At 48.5% G+C, this 15,606-nt stretch overlaps 1 protein-coding gene across 14 annotated transcripts in view; it reads left to right on the top strand.

The window, feature by feature from the left end:
• The window catches only part of TBL1X (transducin beta like 1 X-linked), a 261,662-nt gene extending 249,767 nt beyond the window's left edge, over positions 1-11,895 (top strand). For 8 of the 14 annotated variants that reach the window (XM_021932414.2, XM_017953876.3, XM_009197170.4 and 5 more), the window contains 5 exons: positions 1,448-1,522; positions 1,833-1,960; positions 3,772-3,937; positions 7,066-7,167; positions 8,399-8,802. In XM_021932414.2, the coding sequence (XP_021788106.1) occupies positions 1,448-1,522; positions 1,833-1,960; positions 3,772-3,937; positions 7,066-7,167; positions 8,399-8,425 (498 nt within the window). In that variant the 3' untranslated portion in view covers positions 8,426-8,802. Of the gene's footprint in view, positions 1-1,447; positions 1,523-1,832; positions 1,961-3,771; positions 3,938-7,065; positions 7,168-8,398 lie in introns of all 14 variants that reach the window. The other 6 variants (XM_031660567.1, XM_031660568.1, XM_021932420.2 and 3 more) reach the window with 2 other exon arrangements.
• Positions 11,896-15,606: the final 3,711 nt, after the last annotated feature.

Here is a 15,606-nt window from a genome sequence, read left to right as displayed (position 1 = left end):
CGAGGGATCCGCTCCCAGGAAGTTATTTGTTCCTTTGCGTTGGTTTGGCTAGGGACGGCCCATGGTGAGCGGCTCCACATTCCTGGGCCCGTAGGTTTTCCTCTGAATGGCTGCAGTCAGAGCCACCCTTGCTGGCCTTGGCACACACATTTCACACTCACAGACACCTATGCGTGCGTGTACTCACACCCCTCAGCCCCCTCTCCAGCATGAGTGTGAAGTTAATTGTTAGGCCGGGACAGCAGGTGTCACATAGTGGGACTGTACTGGATATATGGGGCCCGAGGGAGCCCCAAGCTGGTACGCCATGTCCCCTCATTTCTCCTGGGCAGGCTGTTCCCCAGCTGAGCCTTTGCCACAGGTGGTTCTTTTATACATGCCTGTCTCGGGAGTGTCCCTGTCTCCCTTGGCTCCCGGGTACATTCATTCACCTTTATTCTGCAGGGTTTAGTCTCGTGGTCCCCAGGTGTCCTAAGTCTGCGCTTTTTGCCACCTAGTTGTGCCGATCATGAACCCCAAGCCAGGATTTTGCCTGTGCCGTGTGCGTTTGTGCCACTCAGCACTTGCCTCTCACTGTCCTTGCACATGTGTGTCCGCCTGTGTGTGCATTTGGGTCGCCCATCTTCCACCTGGATCAGCCCTAACTCCGCTTGAACTCCACAATAGCTGAAGGTTCACTTCTCGTATTTACCCCTCCCTCCCTCTCCACTCGCCTGCAGGAGAGAAATACCTTCTAATGGGTGTGGTCACGGGGAGGAACTGTTGCACTAAAAGTACATAAGAGGCCTGGCGTGGTGGCTCACACCTGTAATCCCAGCACTTTGGGAGGTCGAGGTGGGAGGATCGCTTGAGCCCAAGAGTTCAAGACCAGCTTGGGCAACCCCGTCTCTATAAAAATACAATAAATACATACGTACATACATAAATGGCATGGTGGTGCCTGCTTGTAGTCCCAGCTACTTCGGGGGCTGAGGCAGGAGGATTGCTTGAGCTCAAGAGGTTCATGCTGCAAGGACCTGTGATCCTGCCACTGCACTCCAGCCTGGGAGACAGAGTGATACCCTGTCTGAAAAAGAAAAGTGCATAGGAAAGTGGTTTTCAAAGGCCAATTTAAAAAGTAACTGGTTGTACTGGTTTTATTTGCTGCGTTTTATGGTACGTGAATTCTTCACTTGCCTGCCTTCCTATCAGGGAAGGTTTTTTTCTTAACGAAATATGGATGAGGGTGGCTGGTGATGTGTGGTATAGGGCTGTGGTTTTATATAAATGAAAAGGCAAAGTGAGAAAAAGAGGAAACTAGATGGCTGGTTGGGCTGTGCTCTTTGATGTCAGGGTGAAGCCGAAGACCTTCTGCAGTGACGGTGACGCACTGCTGCCCCCTGCTGGAAGGCGGCCTTATCTGCTCACAGGCCCTGATGTCTTTTTCAGACTCTCTGCTCTCTTTCAGAACGAGGTCAACGCCATCAAATGGGATCCTTCTGGAATGTTGCTGGCCTCCTGCTCAGATGACATGACATTGAAGGTAGAGTCGGCATGGCAGGGGGTGGGCTGTTTAATCCCAGACAACTCCGGGCACTTGACGCTGGTCTCACGGTCACTCTTCCATGAGGGTTATTTATTACTGACCACCCTCCCTTCCTCTGTCATCCAGTGAACTTTGATTTCTCAGTCGTGGTTCCACTGAGAATCCCAGCCTCCCCACAGCCTTTCTCGCCACTGTGCACCCCCCAGCCTGCCATGGGCCCCATGTGTGCCCCCGGGAGGAATGATTCCACATCGTTCCTGGATGCAGGGAAGGCTTTTGCTCATGTTGTGGCTGCTGTATTCTGTAGATCTGGAGCATGAAACAGGAGGTGTGCATCCACGATCTTCAGGCTCACAATAAAGAGATCTACACCATCAAGTGGAGCCCCACCGGGCCCGCCACCAGCAACCCAAACTCCAACATCATGTTGGCAAGGTAAGGGCAGGCAGCACAGCCAGCACAGCTCTGTGCTACGCAAAGACAACGGGAAATTTTGCTAAAGCGTTTCCATGCCCGTGTGTTGAAGCCCTTCAGAGGAAGCGAAGTGGTAGCTCACTTTGAAGGGGCCAGGATAGAATTATCGAGTAACACCTGCCTTTGAGGTAAGGATGGTTTTGAGTCAGGCAACAGTGGCTTATGCCTATAATCTCAGCACTCTGGGAGGCCAAGGCAGGAGGATAGCTTGAGCCCAAGAGTTCCAGATCAGCCTGGGCAACATGGTGAAACCCCATCTCTACAAAAAATTAGCCAGGTGTGGTGGCGTGTGCCACCCAGCTACTCAGGAGGCTGAGGAAGGAAGATGACTTTGAGCCCAGGAGATTGAGGCTGCAGTGCGCAGTGATCACACCACTGCACTCCAGCCTGGGTGACAGAGCAAGACCATGTCTCTAAACAAAGAAGAAGAAGAGAAAAACCCACCCAACATGAAACATGACTGCAGAGCCACAGTTGAGGGGCAGCAAGCCAGGCAGCACCAACTCTTGTCGACAGTGCTCGAATTAAGGTCATCTCTTAGAGAAGACAGGATAGAATTCCTGCATCCACTGAGAGATGAAACCAAAAAAGCAACACATAGGCCATAATTCTCATATTTCAAGTAATTGTCATAAAACCCACTTAAATAACTGTAATGTAGTACTACACACGCGAGTCATTTTGTGGTGACTCAGAAGGTGCTTTTGCGTCATGTGGTACTATTAGGAACATAAATTACCCTTTTAGTCAGCAAGTATAAAAGGGGCATGCCGGTACCTAGTGGGTCCCTGCTGAAAGAAAGCCAGATAATAGCTTTGTGATAGATATTACTGTTTTAAATTTGAAAATAACTAAAATTTGCAGCTTTCAATCATGTGATTACATATGTGGGTGTGATTATATTTTAATTCTTGTTTGATTAAATCTTTTTTTTTCTTTTTAGAGACAGGGTCTCCCTATGTTACCCAGGCTGGTCTTGAACTCCTGGCTTCAAGTGATCCTCCCACCTCGGCCTCCCAAAGCACTAGGATTACAGGCATGGTCTACTGTACCTGGCCTAAAAAGTTTTTTAAATGTTTATTCACTTAATTTGCTGTTTTTCCAAATATGGCTATCTGTATTAATTTAGTTAGTAATAACAGATGTCATGTTTTAAATTGTAGGGGCATTTTAGGAAACTTGGTAAATATTCTACAAAAATATTTACCATTTATGTCTATAGAAAACATAGAAACAGGGCTGGGCGCAGTGGCATACACCTGTAATCCCAACAGTTTGGTAGGGTGAGGCAGGAGGACCTCTTGAGCCCAGAGGTTCAAGACCAGCCGGGGCAACATAGTGAAACCCCGTCTCTATAAAAAATAAAAATTAGTTGGGCGTGGACCTATGGTTGCAGCTTCTCTGCTGAGGCTGAGGCGGGAGGATCACTTGAACCCAGGAATTCGAGGCTGGAGTGAGTCATGATCATGCCACTGCACTCCAGCCTGGGCAACACAGTAAGACCCCATTTCAAAAAAATAAAAGGCGGAAACAAATGTAGATATCAAATTGTTTCCCTAATACGACCATTAAAGCTTTTTTCTGTTTAATGACTATGGCTTTGTTTTTAATACTTGGAAGTTATATTTTAGAAGACAAAAAGCTCCTCAGTTGATTGTCTTTTGAAACATAAAAGCTGGGAAAAACAGCTCCCGGAGATGTGATACATGTTATGGAGAACTGTTTGAAACCACCATGTGTACGTGATTTTGTTTTCTCTCCTGCCTTGCTAGTGCTTCGTTTGATTCTACGGTGCGACTGTGGGACATAGAGCGAGGCGTCTGCATCCACACGCTCACGAAGCATCAGGAGCCCGTCTACAGCGTAGCTTTCAGCCCTGATGGGAAGTACTTGGCCAGCGGATCCTTTGACAAATGCGTCCATATCTGGAATACTCAGGTAAGCTCCTGACCCCTATGCCAAATCCTTTCAGTAAGGGATGCCCAAATAGCCACAATTCCAGTGCCTTGCTTCAGAGCAGTGCCTCGGAGGGAGTTGAGCAAGCCCAGGCTCCCCGGGCAGACCCAGTGGATGCTGTCCACCGTGCACCCCACGTGGGTTGTGAGCTCTTCCCCCACCAGACACCTCCAGCAGCTCCCCTCCCTGAGGCAGGGAGTCATGTCTGCCGTAATCAGGGCTCTTGGCCATTTGATTCCAAACCCTCACCTTGGCACATGTTCTTCCTCGAAGGAGCCACTGTCTTCTGTTCACTTTCTGAGCCCATGGCATGAAACCTTCCACCTGCCTCTTCCTCTTCTTAGCAGTTATCACTGAAATGCTGCTCTCTAGATACTGAAGCTGGAGGGTGGGAGTGGGGGACCAGCTAATGGGGTCGAGGCCAGCTCCACCTCCTCTGCCCGCACCAGCTCCTAGAGCTCCCCCACGGAGCAGACCAGGGAGTGGGAAGGAATGTGCACTTGCTGTTGTCATGGCATTTCTATTTTTCTTTTCTGTTTTGTTTTCTTGTTGTTGTTGTTGTTTGTTTTGTTTTGTTTTGAAACGGAGTCTCACTCTGTTAACCAGGCTGGAGTGCAGTAGCGCGATCTTGGCTCACTGCAACTTCTGCCTCCCAGATTCAAGCGATTCTTCTGCCTCAGCCTCCCGAGTAGCTGGAATTACAGGCACCCGCCATCATATCTGGCTAAATTTTGTATTTTTAGTAGAGACAGGGTTTCACATGTTGGCCAGGATGGTCTTGAACTCCTGGCCTCAGGTGATCCGCCCACCTTGGCCTCCCAAAGCGCTGGGATTACAGGTGTGAGCCACTGCGCTCAACCTCGATTTTTCAAATCAAAGTAGGTTCTGTTTAAGGACATAAGGTATGTCAATATTGGGTTGTCCTTTTAGCAGAGATTGAAAGGACATAGGATTTAAATAAAGGTGGCTGCTGTGGGTATCTTGGGTCACACCTGAGGATAGAAGAATTCAAGCTGTAAAGTGTAGAAATGGATGGGAAGTAGCACTGCATAGCGTAAAAGATTATAGAGGGCCATCAGCACTTGATTCTATTCTAAGGGAAGACAGACAGGTGATGATACGCTACGAGCTGTTGAAAACAATGAAGGGGTCCCTTTCGCCTCAGGAGGGAGGAATCACACAGCCTGCCCCCGTCCCCTTTCATCTGCACTGCCTTCTTGGTTCCTTTTGGCTTGGTTGACATTCAGGTGGATTTACATCCTCAAGTTCATTCCCCCTGTGGACTCATGGGTGATGAGCCCTGTTCACTGGCAAGTGGTCCACTGAGATCACAGGCTTCCCAGGGACCTCATGTGAACCACATCCTCTCAGGGAAGGAAAGGAAATGGTGGACCCTGCGTAGAGCCAACCCGATGCCAAGCCCAGCCCCACAGCCCTAGATAGCCCTCCGGGAAGCGCACATCTCAGGACTAGTGTGCAAGAGTCTCTTGTCATGAAATCCTTGCTAGAAATAGTAATGGATGGATTTGTAAAAACAACACATCAATTATCCAAAAAAAATGACATGATCAGTTAGATACAGCCTGTTATCAAGAACTCACTGAATTGTTTCAACCCTTTTTTATAAATCAAAGAAATCCTTAGGATTTTTCTTTTTTTTTGGATCGGAGTTTCACTCTTGTCACCCAGGCTTTAGTACAGTGGCGCCATCTTGGCTCACTGCAACCTCCGCCTCCCAGGTTTGAGCAATTCTCCTGCCTCAGCCTCCCAAGTAGCTGGGATTACAGGCGCACACTAGCACACCCGGCTAAATTTTGTATTTTTAGTACAAACGGGGTCTCACCATGTTGGTGTTGAACTCCTGACCCCAGGTGATCCACCCACCTCGGCCTCCTAAAGTGCTGGGATTACAGGCATGAGCCACCGTGCCCAGCCAAGAAATCCTTAGGATTTTTCTTAAGAGAAATCTTAAAGCCCACTTTAATCTTTCTCCAACTATAAAAATACTTATCTATAATACTGCTGACATACACCTTTCTCAGTTCATGGAACACCACCCTTTAAGGAGCCCAGTTGAGCAGAGGATTTGCAACAGCCCTCCTGGTCTCAGTCCTCAGATTTCTCCTGCCTGTCACCATTAGTGAATCATGAGTGAAGGCTTATTCGACTCTTTCTCTCTTTTTTATTTTTTAAAATTAATTTTTGTAGAGACGAAGTCTCTCTATGTTGCCCAGGCTGGTCTTGAACTCTTGGGCTGAATCAGTCCTCCTGCCTCGGCCTCCCAAAGTGCTGGGATTACAGGGTCAGCTACCTCGCCTGGCCTTATTCAACTCTTTCAAAGGCCTCTACTTCCCCCACCTCTTAGATTTGTCAAGTTAATGCTGTTTTAAACCAGAAACCAATGGTCTGTGGTGTTTTCCATTACATGTATATTATGCATTTGCTCTTTCAAGTGTCCCAAAATAGGTACATTTTAACATCTTGGCGTATTAATACATGTAATCGTGAATTACAGTGAATTTCATTGCTACTGGGGTGGGGGTATTCATTACGTTGTATTCATTGAGGTCCTCCAAGGAACAGACACCAAAACAGGATTAGATGGGCAAGAGATTTATTGAGGAGCTGTGATGGAAACAGGGAGGGAGGTAGGGGGAAGGGAGAATTCAGACCATAAGGCCAGTCTGACCCTGGGAAGGAGACGGGAAGGGTAGGAAGAGTCAGGGATGGCCCTACAGGTCAGTAGAAAGTTTTGGCCATGCTGATGGAGAGTCCATGAGCCACTTACCCACCAGATGAGTCTGAGTCTCAGCAGATGACTGCCATGGTCTCCTGCCTCCGTCAGTCCTCAGCTGGGCGCAACCTCAGAATCCACGCACATGTGGTGGCAGATTCCACAGGCATAAGTAATCAGGTTTACTCCCTGTGGTGGGAAGTCCTAGAGATACATCTCCACAGCCCCCAGAGTCCTTACTGAAAACCCTTAAATTTTACCGTGCTTGAAAATGTTCATGACCAAACACCAGGGCAGGAGGAGCACACATTCTACAACTGCATCTGTCGCAGGCGCCCCTTGCATCATTGTGAGTGACAGCTGCTTTGCTTTGCAGAGTGGAAATCTCGTCCACAGCTACCGAGGCACTGGCGGCATCTTCGAAGTGTGCTGGAACGCCCGAGGAGACAAAGTGGGCGCCAGCGCATCCGACGGCTCTGTAAGCAACACCTCTGGTTGGCTGGAGAGTGGGGTGTTGGGGGCGGCTGATGCCGAAGTGAGCTTCGAGGGCATGTGCAGCATTCGTGTCCTGAAGGGCCTAGCCCAGTGCCAGAGGAAGCTTCTGGGCTGGATCCCATCTGAGTTGGTACCACATCTGGGAATGGCCTTCTCCTTGTCCCTTCCAGAATGTCCTTCTAGTCAACATTTTCTCAGTCAAATTGTTGGTTCTCAACCAGGGTGATTCTGCACCTCTGAGGACATTAGACAATATCTGGAGCCATTTGAGGTTGTCACTACAGTCATGTGTCGCTTAATGATGGGAACATTTTGGGAAATGTGTCATTAGGCACTTTTATCTTGGTCTGAACATCACAGAGTGACTGACACAAACCTAGATGACAATACCTGTCACACACCTAGGCTGTATGGTAGAGCCTATTGCTCCCAGGCTACAAACCTGGATGGCAGGTGGCCATACTGAATACCGTAGGCAACTAGAACACAATGGTAAGCATTTGTGCGTCTAGATCTATCTAAACATAGAAAAGGTTCAGCAGGAATAAGAGTTACAGTCTTACAGGACCACTGCTTTCTGTGCGGTGCATTGTTGCTGGAAACGTCATTATGTGGCACATGACTGTGCTTAGATGGGGATGCCACTGGCATCTCGTGGGTGGAGCTTAGCAATGCTGCTAAACCTCCTACCGTGCATAGGGTGGCCACAATTGTCACCCATGCTGCGGCTGACGAGCCCGGGCCTCTGGTGGCCATCCTGCAGGTCTCCTGGGCTCTCCTCTCCTCCCATGGGGCATCTGGATTTCTTATTTTCCCCTGGACTTGAGGTTGCCCTGACCTCTGGGGCAAGCGGCATTCTGGCTGACTGGCCAAGTGTCAGTGTAGTCCCCAAATGTTGTCAGAGGCCGTATACTTGGGCTCATGTTGTCATCTGCCCCACGATGGTCTCTGCCACTCTGTTAATTCCTGTCATTACCCTTAACCTGGCCTTTCTGCTCTGTGCTGTTTGCTTCAGTTTGCTCGGTCCAATGTCCAGATGCCAGTCTGCTATGAGAGCTTCTCTGACCCTTCATGACGATGTTCCAATAAACTTTACTGAGAAACATCGGTGGAGGGCTAGATTGGGCATGGGGACCGTAGCTTGCCGACTTCTCACTCTAAAGGCATCTTTGTTTTGTCTCTCGAGATGACAGGTGCTTTGTGTTTCCTTCCAGGTTTGCGTTTTGGATCTGCGGAAGTAATCACAAAATACTATGGAAAAAAGAAAAGAATTCTGATGACCAGCCATGAATGTGTAGGGTTGCAGCTCTGTTCTCCAAAACTGTACGAACTTGACTTGCGTTAGAGTATACTCTGAAACCAACTCGTCTCTGGCCGCAGGAGTCTATATGTTTTCGTAATCTTCATCAAGAAGTTTTTTAAAGGCAAGCAAAAACAGAAGCAAATCATATCACACGGGGATAGAATGGTTTCCACTGAGGATATTCAGCCTGGGAAGCAGAAAGTCACCAGCTCGAGGCGTGTGGATTGGTTTCCACCCGGAACAGGCTCTGTGATGACTGAATGGAAAGAAATGTAAAAAGCTGTGCCAAAAAAAAAAGCAAAATGCTGTGATAAACCAAACAGGGAAGGGGGAAAACCTCCTCCTTGAGATTTTTTTTTGTTTTCCCTAACGATTTGGACACTACAGTTGCTCTCACAAAGGATGTTCAAAGACCAGTTTGTACCGATGACGTGTAACTTTGTAATCCCAACACTTTCTATTTTCTAGAATCTTCTTTGTTCATTGGGTGGTTTTTCTATCGGCTGGAATTCTATCTTCTGGGGGCCTTCCGTCTGAGATGAAAGCTGTCTTGGGCTTGTTGTCTCTTCCCTGTGTTGCCTCTCCCCCTACCCCTGCCTTTCCACTCTGTCTGGTCAGCTCTGCTTTTTCAGTGCAGCCTCAAGAGACACAGCCCAGTTCACATGAAGACACAGTCTCCCGTGGACAGCTTTCCCCCTTCCGCCTTCTCCCACCCTCTCCTCCCCTCGCGCTCGCGCTTGCGCTCACGCTCGCTTTCTCACTGGCGTGCTCGCTCTCTCTCCCCCCCTCCCTCCCTCTGTACCTTTCTCATAGTTGCTTCAGATCTTAGGTCTCAAGGGCACTTTGGCGCGTAGTAAGTGCTTTATGTAAGAAGGCAGGGCAGGGGGCTTTTTACAGGAGGAAAAAAATGACTTAGAAAGAGCCTGGAGTATTTTTGGAAAAAAAAATATTTTTATGTTAAAACAGTTTTAAAATCTTAAAATGGCCATCAGACATAGAGAGCTTTGTGTGATTCATGTTTTCAAAAGAACTGAAGAAGCCACAGGCAGGGCCTGAGGGAGCCCCTGGCTTTCCCCTCAGCCTCAGGAAAGGTGGTCAGGAGGACTCTGGCTGGACAACGGTCAGCCTTAGGGGTCAGCAGCGAGATTGCACTGCAGCCAGTGAGGGAGGTCCCAGCCATGCCGCGTGGAAGAAGAACCTTGCATCTTTTGGTGTGTACGCACCTTGGCAGCCAGCAGGAAAGCCGTGAAGAGCCGTGCGCCCTCTGGCCTCGAGGGAGCATTGGCAGAACCATAAGGTACTGCAGAAGCCGTCACAGCTCGGCTGGATTAGGCGTGTTGGCTGCGTCTTTCCCACAGCCGTATAACGACCGATGGTCAGTTCTTGAAGAGCAGGCTTGGCAAGTCCTTGCAGAGCTGACATAGAGGCCCCCCCGCATGTCACTTCGTCTAACGCTGACAGAAACGAATGCAGAAGGAAGATTTTCAGTTCCGAACATGAATTATAGAGGTAGAACGTCGCTAATAATTTCTGCCATCTTAATAATTTCTTTCTCTCACAGAAGACTAGGAGAAAGATCTTTTTTCAATAATCAATCTTTTTGCTGTTTTTGAAAAATTCAGGCTTTGTGTTCCTAGAAGAGCTTCATTTCAGTGAATCTGGTGACCTTCGTCTGCTTGCTGTCATAACCCGACACTGACTTATTTTTTTCATTAGCAAGGGGGAAAAGGCCGAAGGACAAGGGCCTCTTTTCCCATTGGTTTTCCTGTGGGCAGAAGGGCTGAGGAAGCTGGCCCGGCCCGTGGGGGCTGCTGCGTCACCAGCAGTGGGTAGGGTGCAATCTGGTGTGTGTTCCAGCAGCGAGACGGTGTTACTGTGAAGGTGGCATCCATCTGCAGAGCCAAAAGCCAGCCGTCAGGGAAGGGCCAGGGCTTCCTGTGGAACTTGGAATGTGCCAGGACCACCTGCAAAAGCCAGGGTGCGTCGATCATTCTCAGATCATTGATTGGCCTCCACTTGGGTATGTGAATTATTCATGCCCCAGAAGACCAAAAAGTGCCCTGGTTCTGAGATGAGTGTCTTATTCGGGCTGTTTCTGAAACGCTTAGCAAAGAAGGTCACAGCGATGTGGAGTCGCCGCCCCCATCTTTGAAGATAGCCGGTGTCCCCGGATGAGGTGATTTCCCATCCCAAGGACTCCGTGAAGTTTAGGGTACAGTTTGTTGGGGTCCAGAAGACGCCACTACCCCACCCAAATAAAAACGCACTCATCTTTGCAGAGCATCTGCTGTCAAAGGCCAGCCTGTCGTTAGACATGGCTTGTGCTTGACAAACCAGAAACAGCTGTGGGATGGTGACGGTGGGATGTGTCGCAAGCGATTCACTAGACAATCTTCACATGAATGTCGGTAGCCAGGGTCTCTCCCAAGGGATGGGTTTAGTCTTGATGAATGTAAACCACATCAGAGTTGTTAGGTAGAAACCTGGGCTGGGAGGCCTCGGACCCCAGGCTCCATCCCTGGCTTCCCCAGCCTGCAGCTGCAAGCAAACCCAAGCATGAGATGCAGCTAGCAGTCACATCCATCCCCGTTCTCAGCAGGATGACACCACGGACAGCCGTTTCCGGAGCCTCCAGCATTTGCACACCACTACTTAGCCTCTCTGCTGCTGGAATGTTGGTAGAGTCATCCCTGTAATCAAGAAATGGCCTGTGGAATGTTATTGTTCAATGTTGTTTACAGCTCTTAAAACATGGTGAGGAATGCCTAAGTCTTAGTGACCAAACTTGACCTTGAAAGCAGACATAGCATGACAGACCTTCCTGGAGTCTTTGGTTGGGTTCAAAGTGACCGAGAGTCAGGTCCAGCACACACCTGGGAAAGGGATGCTGCCCCAAGGGGGACCAAAAGGGCCGGACGTTACAGGGTGAAACCCTCTGACCCCTCGCGACACCGTAGGACTTGACTTTTGTTTAGTCTTTCTAAGAAATAGATCATAGAGCCAAGTGAAGTGCACTTTGTCCAATGTAAGGGTCTGCTTTGTTCTTGTTGCTTTTCTCTTTTTTAACCTTTTGTTCCGCCATTTAAAAAAAAAAAAAAAAAAGCTTATGTTTCTTGTCAAATGCAGAAATGTTCCTTCCGCCACTCACTGAAGTTTTTGCATTCTGGCTTGTGCAGTTTTTATTGTCTGTGTCAGACGTACAGCCAGATGTGTTCTCTATCGGCAATTTTCCTATTCTGTTCAGATGACATCGACCACCGTTCCGTTCCCCCCGCCGCCTGTACTCACCCTCACGCTCTTTGAAGAAAAAAAAAAAATCACCTTGCGTGTTGTAGCTCATTTGTTTCAAGAGAGAATCAACAGATCATATTCAGTGTCTTGAATAAATTGCTCTATTTTGATATTAGAGAACTTGGTGGATGTGCTTTCTTCCTCTCGCCGTGGAACTCTTGGGCCCACGTTGACTGAATGACTGAAGAGCTCTGTATTTTCTCCAGAAGGAAGTACCTTGAGTGCCTCTGTTTAGGATTGCTGTCTGAGATAGGGAGCTGGGGTAAGAATGCAGTGACATGGCGGTCACAGCAGCCACCTGCTATTCTGAAGGGTGGTTCCGTCCAGGGAGCGTGCTTTTTAGTGTGTTTCCTTTCAGGCTGGCTGTTGGAAAAAGTCAAAGCAAATGAATATTCTCTCATCAGCGGATTGATTGACCGGGAGTTTGAGTTGCCGAATTAGCCCTGAGTAATTTGCAGAACCTATCAGGATGGGGCGACTTTGGACATGGACGTCTGCATGGTGCAAACCAACATGTGGCAAACATTGATCGACATTTGCTTTGTGCATGTCTTCATTTATGCTGCTTTAATTAATAGGTGGTTAAATAGTGTAATTAGTGAATGGATATTGCTATCCGCATTCTTTGAAGGAGGCTGTAGATTTCCAGGAGGCGAAGAGATGGCCTTACTGTTAGTCTAAGGTTTCACTTTGCAGATGAGCGCCAGACAAAGTCACGGTGTCATTTCCCTCAAAGCCTGCTTGTTCCGCACTAGGACAAAGCAGATGGCTGGGGGTGTAGAGGCCTCTGTGGTGATTCCCTGGGAAAGATCCAAGCATGCCTGTGGCCTTCACTGATGATCCAGATTTTTGCAGGGACCAAATCCCAAATTCAGGTCTTGAATTGGCAACTGAAGGCTGAATATTATATGAGCAATTGTCACCTTTAGAGAAAAACCTATCCCATCTCCCGGTGTTTTCTGGGGTTCACCTGCTCATTTTCATTTTTCTCTTAGGCCCTGCCAAGTGGAGCAAGTGTGTTGCCAGGTAGGTGGATTTGGGGCACGCTGGGGGGTACTGCAGAACCCTGGGACACCTCGGGAAGAACCGCATGGAAACAGTGGGCAGACCACAAAGCGTGCAGCAGAGTTCCCAGGATAAATGCATGCGTGGCGGGTGGCTTTGGTGGCTCCCCTAAGAATGCCGTATGACTAGCTCTAAATGGGTTTCTTCGTGATATAAAGGAAACTTGATTGGGACCACGATTGCCAGAATTTATATAACTTAAATCTTCAGATGGATGGAACCCTTCCCTGCAGTGAGTCTCAAAAGGTTTCCCCCATCCATTGAAGCTCCTCCTTTATTTTAGGAATCTAAGTTTCAGCTCACTAAACAGAGATCTCGCTTTTTTTTAAAATTGCCCCATCTTGGTGCTGTTTCAAAAGGGTATCAGAGAACATTCTTTGTGTTCACAGAAAGCTCTCTGTGCACAAACTCTCTCTGGAAGCTGACTGTTGATGATGGGTGTCTGGTGGAAACCTGGAAGTCCCTTGTGAAGTACAGGAAAAGGGTAGGAGGGGGTGGAGAACAGATTTGTGCCCTTAAAAAAGATGACTGAGCCAGTTTTTGTCCAGTGTGGATCCTTTGTCTCTGAAGTGTCTCATCTACAGCATGGTAAGCAAGGCAAGAAGTTCCATCTGGAGAATAATGTAGAGAAGGAATGGTGGGTATGGGGAGGGAGGATGTTATCTGTAGGACCAACCTTCAGCTAGAACGTGAAACAAATACTCTGGAGAATGGAGGCTTTGGTTAGGAACAGAGTTATTATGCAAAAGGTACTTATCTTGAGACACTGTGGGAAACAAACAGCTGGGTGTATGCGTTCTTTCGTAACAACACACCTGCACATGATGATATCTTACTGTGAAATGGAGCAAATTAATAGGCTACTAAAAGGTTTTTTACCCTGAGCAACATGGTGAGACCCCTATCTCTACATAAAAATTAGCTGGGCGTGGTGGCGAGTGCCTGTGGTCTCAGCTACTTGGGACGCTGAAGATCGCTTGAGCCCAGAAAATCGAGGCTGCAATGAACCACGATGGCGCCACTGCACTCCAGCCTGGGTGACAGCAAGACTCTGTCTCTCTTTTTTTTTTTTTTTTTTTTTGAGACAGGGTCTCGCTCTGTCACCAAGCGGGGAGTGCAGTGGTGCTGTCCTGGTTCACTGTAGCGTCTGCCTCCCAGGCTCAAGCAATTCTCATGTCTCAGCCTCCTGAGTAGCTGGGATATAGGGGTGTGCCACCACGCCCAGCTAATTTTTGTATGTTTAGTAGAGATGGTTTTTTCACATGTTGGCCAGGCTGGTCTTGAACTCCTGGCCTCAAGTGATCCACCTCAGCCTCAAAGTACTAAGATTAAAGGTGTGAGCCACCACGCCCCGCCAACCCTGTCTCTTAAAAAAAAAAAAAGAAAAAATTGATGGTGGAATTGATAAACTGGCCAGGAAATTAAAATCAAGTGAAAGCTATCTGATGGGAACAGTCTCCCCTTTCCACCCAAACTATGCTCCCAGCTACACCTGTGTTGTTGCCTTCTTGTCACAGGCCAACCCAAACTCCTAGCTGTAGATCCCAGTTCCTTCTCACTTCTTCAAGAACTTTCCTTCCATCATAATCATCGCTTTATCTCCACTGGATCATTCCTGTAGCACCCCAAGGTACTTGAGCACCTGCCATCTTTAAACAGTAACAGAACAAGCACATCCCCTGCAGTAACCAGCCTTACAGGGAAGTCACTCAGAACCAAGGCTGGCCATCATCTCAGTTCATCATTTGTTTGCTCTGTTGTCTCCTCATTCCCTAGGTTGCCTTAATACACATCCTGATAATTTTTCTGTCCCCAGTACCTAGGCCTGGCCCAGTGCCTCACCCTCTCACTCAGCTCACTAGGTTAAAGATGACATATGCATGAATATCAGCTGGTGATGCTTGGTGCCCCATCTGGGAGTCCTCATCTTGGCTGGATACTCAGATCTCAGGGTTCTTGTTTGAGAGCTTCAGAACCTGACTCTAGCTAACGTAAGCCCACAGGAATGAATGAGCCAGATATTGGGCAGCTTTAAGAAACCAGAGAACTGGGATCAGAGGCCAGATAGGAACCGCCAAGAGCAGTCTACAGGACTAGGCTCATGAAGATGAGAGATGGAACTGGGTGCTGCCCACACCCCGATACTGGATGCTGGACTGGCCCTGGAGGCATACCCAATGCTACCTCCCAAAGTTGGCCTGCCTGCTGCCAAGGCTTCAGAAGTGTTTCTCTGCAGCCCATTCCCTGAGGCACAAGCTTCTAACATGTAAGACATGCCTGATTGGCTCTGCCAGGTCACATGCCTTGCTCTAGCTGCAAGGGAGGCTGCAAAAGCCAGCAGCTGGCCTCTTTGCTTTTTGAATGGGGTGGTGGGACTGCTTCATCAGGTAAGAGGGGATCCTGAAACAGAGGAAGGGCTTCTGATCCTGGGGGAGAGGGCGGACAGAATGGCACTACTTAGATGAAGGATGCAGATTCCCCTAGAAAATCTAAAACTTCACATCTCCTTGATACCTTTGATCAAGGTCAGCGTGGCCTAGCCCAGGCTCACCCTGGGAAGGTGAAGCAATGGTTATCCAGAGAGCTGGGACAGCCCTGGGCAGGCACTACCTCATGTTGTGTTCATAATTCATCTGCAGCCTTGTGACTCCAGAAGTGCAAATGCAGAAACTTGCTGGACTCTTCTAGAAGAAAAGGAGTCCTAATCTTGATATGAAGGGAGGTGTCACATGGCAGAGCTGTCTGCAGTGTCCTGAGAAGATA

Source organism: Papio anubis, chromosome X, assembly GCF_008728515.1.
Source record: "Papio anubis isolate 15944 chromosome X, Panubis1.0, whole genome shotgun sequence".
In the NCBI taxonomy this organism is placed as follows: Eukaryota; Metazoa; Chordata; class Mammalia; order Primates; family Cercopithecidae; genus Papio; species Papio anubis.
The sequence above is the reverse complement of the archived record's forward strand: the minus strand, read 5'-3'. Positions and strand labels throughout refer to the sequence as shown.